Source organism: Cynoglossus semilaevis, chromosome 15, assembly GCF_000523025.1.
Source record: "Cynoglossus semilaevis isolate Cse_v1.0 chromosome 15, Cse_v1.0, whole genome shotgun sequence".
Taxonomy (NCBI): domain Eukaryota; kingdom Metazoa; phylum Chordata; class Actinopteri; order Pleuronectiformes; family Cynoglossidae; genus Cynoglossus; species Cynoglossus semilaevis.
Window position 1 is genome coordinate 11,985,576 of NC_024321.1, and position 8,198 is coordinate 11,993,773.

The 8,198-nt window shown below is 39.2% G+C and overlaps 1 protein-coding gene across 2 annotated transcripts in view; it reads left to right on the plus strand.

Moving 5' to 3' along the window:
- Nucleotides 1-8,198, plus strand: part of LOC103391058 (complexin-1-like) — a 39,639-nt gene that overhangs the window by 23,737 nt on the left and 7,704 nt on the right. For both annotated transcript variants that reach the window (XM_008327176.3, XM_008327177.3), the window contains exon 3: nucleotides 8,120-8,198. This exon is cut by the window's right edge and continues 88 nt beyond it. In XM_008327176.3, coding sequence (XP_008325398.1) covers nucleotides 8,120-8,198 — 79 coding nt within the window. The remainder of the gene's footprint in view (nucleotides 1-8,119) is intronic.

Sequence of the window (8,198 nt, forward strand, 5' to 3'; positions counted from 1 at the left end):
TTGGGGAACAAAAAACAAAAACTGTTTCTGAAAGTGCAAAGATGTCTTGTAGGATTCTGCCATTTTCTAAACGAAACTAAACCTCCTCTTCACTGATGCATGAGGAAGAATCTAACATTTTCACCACAGGGCTCTCACACCAGAGATCCTTTAACAGCACCGTTACAACAAGAACCTCTCACTGTTCACATTTCACTTGTACATATTAACTGTAGAACTTGGTGTTGTGTTTGTATGCAGGGCGTGAGGTGACAGAAAAACGTTCCAATTTAAATGTGAGTAGTCTGTGTTTTTCTCATTAGCACATGGAGCAGAAACTCGAACTTGTTAATTAATAAACCTGTTGATTGAGGTTAACATGTAAGATGACAGACTGCAGGTATGCTAAGGTGTAAAATCAGCACTGGGAAGTGAAGTGTGAAATAAAACACACGAAAATATCTTTGCTAATCCCGCGAAGCACAAAAGTTGTTGATTTCATTCAACTGAAGCTGACTTTCTATGATTAATGAGATTGCCAAATATGACCAGATATTCAAAGTACAAATTTAAAAACATTACAGTCTGGACTACAATAAAAGGTCAAAGGTTATTCAGGTAGATTCTTTACTGGTAAATAAGTTCCAACATTCTGAACCCTTGAAGGAATAAAAGAAAAGCAGCGGGCGGTCCTATTGTATACAACCACAATGACATGGACTTATTCTGGCCACTAGTGGTCGCTATATTTACAATTAAATGATTATGATGATGATGAATGTGCATATATAAAATTTTAGTCCCAAAGCAGGTGCAAACATATTCTTTAATCCAAAACAGAAACAGTCATAATGACAATGTGTTTCTATTACAATATCACAGAACAAACGTCCAGTCATTTATTTATTAAAATATTAAACCTGAGTCATTGTCCTGTGATGAACAAAGACAACTTTCACAAGCATTTGAATGGGCCATCTGCTGGGCTATTTATAGACAGTTCCTTTAATGTGTGCAAACACACACACACACACGTACATGAACACATCTGAACAAAGAAGCGTCAGAAACCCTGAAGAGTTAGAGTATTAAATTAAATCTGTTGTATTTTGCCCAAAAGCACTACAGCAGCTCAATCTGCAGCCAAGGCATTAAACAGACACCGTGACCTTGGTACAAACAAACAGGGATGTATGAGGCACAGACGTGAGTCCAACATCAACCCTTCATCCAGAGGCTATTCATCGATTGTCCACATGTATGGATCCATTTCCATTAGTCCAGAAACAATATATTTTAAAGGTCGGGCATTAAATCTTCATTCATGGTTTTTGTATCGATCAGTAGTAACGTGTATGTGGTTTGGCTGCCTTGAATATAGCCTCAACATTTTACCCCTTTTTATTCCTTGTGGGGTTTAAATGAAAAGTCTTGGTAATACTTCATCATAAGCACCTTTATGTTTTATTTATGTAAATCATTTTTAGAAACAGACTTATAATTATTACTAGTACTACAAACATGTAGTACTTTCTCTTTACCATTAGCATTCCTACAAAAACTATGTTATTATTATTATCATTAGATTATTAAAACTGTAATCAATTGACAATAAAAAAAACTACCATCATATGCTCTGATTTTTTTTACTTTTAATTGCAGGGAGAACTTTTATCCTAGATGTTTTTTTATGTTTCCAAACTTTTCTATAAATTGTAGTCATTTGCCCAATCTTTTTTTTTTACTAGAGCTGGAACTAGGTCAGAGAGTGTGAAAATATAGCTGCTATTAGGTCACATCATTAACTGTGATCAGTGTTAATGGAACATCAAAATGTAAGAGCTACAACAGTGATGACGCAGCGATAACATATTTACTGCTCTCGTACCTAAACCCAGGCCACTGATGATCAGACATTAGTTATATGTTATAACCCACTTGTTCTTATTAGTAGTAAGAAGTCTCTTCTGTCTGCTGCTGGTGGTTGGTGCTGTGCCCGCCCGCTGCAGCCTCGACACCGTGACTCATTACTGCGGCGACTCCAGAGTAATTGCTTATAAACTTCTGCACTTGCTCTCTATGATCTCTGGCTCATGACCAAATATGGCACCTCACTGACACAACTCAACATGATCCATTGAAGAGTGAACCATGATATTCCCAGTTTTTTTATTTATTTTTTTATCAGGCAGGTACAAGTTACGTACATAAGTAAACGTCAAACTCCAAGAGAGAGTCAAGAACTAAAAGTATAACATTAGCCAAGTCAATTAACCCAAACTAAATAAATATAAATCTAAATAAAGAGAAAACCACACAGAGATGTTGTGTGTGTAACCCCTCCTGTAATTGATGTTTGATCGTGCTAATATGATGGAGTCCTTCAGTAATGGATGTCTTTGTCCTAAATTCTACATTCTCTGTGTGTATGTGTCTGTTCAAGGCTGATCCTCGGTGCCAACCTCTGAGGTGATAAATGTTCTCTCATCACCAGGCCCAGACCCTGGGAGGTTGGCGTCCCAGGGTTCTGGTTGTGAGCAAGTGATAAAGCACAGGGAGACGTATTAGTTCAAGCCTTGGTTTCCTATGGACTGCTGTGGTTTCTGTGCTGCAGTTACAAAGTCAGTGGCTTGAATTTATTTAAAGGTAAAAGAATATATTAGCAGAATCAGACTAAATATTTTATAAAGTTAACTAACTGGGTATATTCGGCTATTCAAAGAAACATAGAGAGGTTCAACTAAAGGCCAAAAAAGAAATGCATTCTTCCTTCATTGATTAAAAACACTTTATAGGAATCGGTGCCATTCAACTATGAAATCACCAACCATTCATTCACTCCTGATATGCTTTTCACTCAGAGCCATTATAACAGCCCTGTGTACAGCACGAGGTTCTCCACCTTCTCTGCTCTTCAGCGTGTTCTGAAAGCTTCAAGGACAACTGCATCCAAAAAAACAAGACCCGTGTCTCTGTCGGAGCGAACGAAGGTCGTGACAGAGATCTCAGTGTGAAGTGACTCAGTGCTGCTTTAACAAAAGGCTTTTCATCTTTCCAAGGTTTGAATATTTTGAAAAAAAAAACCCATCTGTGTAGGAGTTAAATCCAGTCAGACATGATGCATCCTTGACGCCGACACCTGTTTTGTTGCCTTTGCCTCGTCAACACTGCACTCTAACCTAAAGACTCCGGCTTCTCTTCCTCTGTGTTACAGCTGCATGTTAAAGACATTGATGGAGTTGGGGAATTGCCTTGTTTTTTTCTTTTCCTTTTATGATTGTGTTCTTAGTCTAGATAAAGCAAAGTGATTTAAAAAACATCGCAGGACTGTCTGTTCCAATTCAAACTCTTGTCAATGACCTGTACAGTTACCACTCAGCCTTTATCTGATTATTTGTTGCATTTAGGAAGTCAAGACTGGTGGTGGCGAGGAAGTCGGACAGAAACAGCAGAGAAACTGAGGCAGAGTCCAGTCTGTGCAGATGTGTCTCTTATTTATGAGATTGTCTGCAGCAGCAGACTAGGAGAAGGAGAGAGGAGACGAGAAACAGAGTCATAACTGTCATCAGTGACTGGAACTTTGGGTTTCCATTGTTAATTGTTCAAGTTAATCAGGTGGACATCTGACGATTCGCACTGCAGTTTCATCAGAGTCCACGAAGAGGCTGCTGTTAACAAAATCACCCCTGTCTGCTCTCAGTTAGAGGAAGGAACTGTTGTACAAACAAAGTATAAACCAATTCTCGGGCTACAAATTTGCAGTGTAGTCAAGGAGGAAGTGAACGTCACTGGACACAGTCATGTAATTTCCTATTTCCTACGCTAAGGTTCCCTTGATGGTCTTTTTGCTGGGTGTGGGGAACTGCCCCCCTGCCCAGTCCTGGGGCAGCAGACTAATAACATAAATGATACTCTACAGAGTTAATGTTTGAGTCAGAGATGTGTTGGTCAGCAGCTGTGGGACTGAAAAAGACTGAAGAGTGAGACGAAGGTCTGAGGGGTTTCTACGTCTTACCCTATGATGTGTGGTAATACTCTTATTACCTCCCTGTCTAATGAGATACGCTTCTTTTCTTGCTAGTTTTTTTTCGTATCATTTGTCAGATCACAGCTTGTGTCTCTTTGTCTCCTCAGCCAATTCTCTATTTTCCTAGTTGTCCTGGTTAGTTTTTTTCCTTTTGCATCCGTCTGATGGTATTATTCCATCTTTTTCTGATTAACATGAATCTCTAGTTCTCGCTCTTGTTACTGTCTTCATTTTCCAGTATTCTTGCCTGTCCTTATCCCAAGGTGACTCCACAGGGGGACACTTCACCATGTACACAGAAATACATAAAGGTTGTAAAGTCAGTCAAATCTAGTACATGCAAATACACACAAATACATAAATACAAATATAAACAACTGTCTTTCTGTCTTTCCCTGATCTACATTCTCCACCCTCCGTCCTTTTACCACTACTTGAAAATCAAACCTCGGGCTCCGGCTGACCTGGAAGTCTCTTTCTAAACTATAATGACTTTACTGTAGCAGAAATAGTCGGTGCTTCCCAGAGCTCTTCACTGAGACGTCACCATGGGAAGCCCACTGATAGGGCATTGTAACTGAGTGACTTCAAACAGCAGTTTAGCCAGCCTAGCAGCGTGGTCCTGGTCTGTGAGTCTACATTCTAGACCATAGTCGCCACCAGCCTGCACTTAGAGGTTTCTGATTCACATTCAGAGAGACGCACCACAGACTGATGTTTGTGGCTAAGAGTGAAACTGGAGTGGATTTAATCAGATGCTGAGATAGTGACGATCATCATCACATTACGATAAAACCAACCAATAAAAAAGATGGGATGGATTCAATAAAAAGTTGTTTTGGTAATGTGGAATTATCACTAGGATAGCAAGGCTTAATTTAACACACCAGCTGTTGGGTTTTTAACTGCAATACACCATAATGACGAAAGAATAATACAGAAACTATCAGCTAGAGATAATACCATCTGGCATGGGGCATAATATGAAAATAAAACCTGGGTTTTTAGTGTTATTTTGCAGCCATTCGAAACAAACACATCATGTTGTCAAAATATAATTACTTTTGTATGATGTCATGATGAGCCATTCATTCGCCTGCTTTTTGCATCAAAGCTCGACATCTAGATCTACATTTTTATTCCTCATAACTTCCTCCATAGATCTGACAATATTTGATGGCACACATATGTCTTAGAGCAACAACTATCTCACACTGCTGCACACTTTGTCACAGTCAGACAAACTAATAAGCTCCAAGGATCCAGTCCAGTCATATGGAAGTGTGAGAGGGACGGCAAAACATCAGCGACGTAAAATAAGTAGAATAGAAATATTCGTCTGAGTTAATGATAAGCACTGTTTACTTATTTTACAATTACAAACTCTGTTGTAGTTGAGTTTTTTTCTCTAAAATCTTTTTTTTTTTAACATTCTCTACTTTGCAAGATTCAAAGAATTCATTATCCGTGAAGTGATGGATGCTCTCAGCATCACTTCCTGTGATGACTGTTACTTATGCATGATCTTGGAAACCCTGCTCTGCCCCGGGGCCAACAAAGACAAACAAAGAAATATTTTAAGTGAAGCGTGGAGAGAATTCTGAAAACACTTTTTTTAACTGCAGGAACTCAAAGCAACACATATCTTCATTAATCTTAGCTAAACAAATGAATGTTAGTAGATATACCATTTTAGTGGTGTACTAATGGAAGACTTTGTTTGGTATAATGGAAAATAATATGTTGCTTTTTTGTTTTGTTTTTCTTTGTTAAATAAGTTGGTTTGTGACAGAGACTCTAAAAAAGAAAATCATAAACCAGTCTGGTCCACTATTACACTGAAAACATTAGAGAAATTCTGCTTTAGGAAGACTCACACTGTTGTGTTATGAATAAGGGACTTTTTTTTTAATGATCCATACGCGTTGTCTTTTTGGAGATGACCTCACGGAAGTATTTACAACAGAATTCCAAAATGACACTACATGTATGTAATAAAATCAGAATGGCAGGAAAAGAAAATATCTCATCTAGAACAATACAAAAACAATAATTATTTCCACTCTAATGCCTACTCACTGCACGCCACGTTCTAACCAGTTATACATGTTACGCTGACATGAAAAATCCCTGAGATTTGCAATCTGCCAGCATGCCACGAGGTAGAAACACTCAAGCGTTCCACACGACACATTACCGTGTCTGTATATTAATTAAACAACACCCTGGTCCACATGACCAAAGAACAAGGGGCTCATCCTTGTCTGTCAAAAGAGCACTTTAAGACTGGGAGCCGTGAACCCCAAGGTCAGAGCTGTCTCATCAATTTTAGAACAGAAGCAGATGGCGTCGTCTTTGAGGTTTTTCTTCAGAGAGTTCGGTGGAGACGAGGAGCTTAGAATAAAAGGATGAACTCAAGGGCAGGAAGAGAAAAGAACCGGGCGTATTTCAAATCGGCTCCGTGTGGTCCAGTGAGGCCCAGTTCTTAATGAAATCAAACTCTGTCCAGTGAGTTGGAAGTGGACACAGAGTCAGAAGGCCAGTGTGCAGCAGGCCATTTCCAGCTCAACGGCTAGTTTCCAGCCATTGAGCTGGAAATAAGAGCCGATGCCTGTGGAGTTAAGATGCTCAGCTGCAGTTTTGGGTAAAACAGAAACATCCCGCAGTAAGACTTGTAATATTTTACCTCGATCTGAACCCAAGCCTCTCTGCTTCAGTAATCTAAGGGCGCTTAACTGTGATTATAATGGCAAAAGCTGTCGAAAGAAGAGACGGGGAAAGAAAAGGAAATCGAATTTCACTCACTGAATATAAATTAAGTCAGTCTAACTCATTACTGGTCCAAAGATTTACGGATAAAAAGTCAACAATAGGGAAACATGTAAATGTAAAAAAAAAACTTTTTTTGCAGTTGTGTATTATTTTTTGATAAGGATTTTAAAAAAACAATATTGGTTTGTTTCTTTCCTGAGGACCGCCGTGACCGATCGTAGTGATAATGTTAATCCAGTTCACTGATCACAGCTGAGGTCATGATCTGTTGTGTGTTCTATGCACGTTACAGTTACGGCACTGGAACAACTGTATGAAACCCAGGTAGAAAAGTATCATTTTCTGCCTTTCAGTGTGTTTTACATAAAGACTAATAGTCAGACAGTTGCAAATGAACCCCATGTGAATTTACCTGAATCAACCATTGACAACGGCAATTAGAAGAAACAATAATGAAATCTCTGCAGTAGATGCAGCTGTGAGAGAAGACTTTATTTCTGACTTTTAATAAACTTTTCCGTTTCTTGTCTGGTATTAAATGTAACATAAAACAGGGCGGGTTTTGTATTTATTTGCAGTGCCTTTTAAATTAGGATAATTTATTACTTTGTATGCAGTGCAAGTAATTTAATTAAATGCTAAAGTATCACAGAAGGAACCATTGGACCCTTGGTAATTTTGTAAAATTGAATTAGCTGCCTTTAGAAAAATACTGAACACCCTTAGCCAAAATTAATTACTTTTTCCCCCGCAATTCATAACGTGTAATAAAAAGAAGTTGTGCTGATCTCCTTCTACAGATTCATTCCAGAGTCCTGGTTCTTAATATGGATCAACATCGCCGCGAGAGTAATCAAACAAAGAACACGGAAGTCAGAACAAAGCGCTGACAAACATGAGATCGAAAAACAATTTAAGCGCAGCCTGCGTGTGTTGTTTGGCGTATCTAACAAGTACAGACAGCAGATGAGATCAGCAGCAGAATAAGCTCCAGCGTCTGTGTTTACCACCATCCTTTCAACAGCTCTCGACACCTTTTGTTCTCAGGTCTCCAACCCCTCGTACAAGTGGCTGCTCAGCGAGAAGATATGAATTCCAGTTGGTCAGATCAGAGACTACAGTCAGCATCACAAAGGCAATTTAGAGAGCGGCTAATAATTTATCACACTGTCTTTTATCTCGGGCTCTTGTTTGTGGTGCTTACTCTTGTTCCCTCTATTGTCACACACTTCAGATTTTGGTCCAGTGGAAGAGTGATTGTGCTGCTCAGAAATACAAAGCGCCACACAGTGAAGTATCTAAACCTCCGATTTATTCTCTCTCTCTTGTCACCGTCAACAGGGGCCACCAAAGACATGGGCAAGATGCTGGGTGGGGAGGAGGAGAAGGATCCTGATGCCCAGAAGAAAGAAGAAGAGCG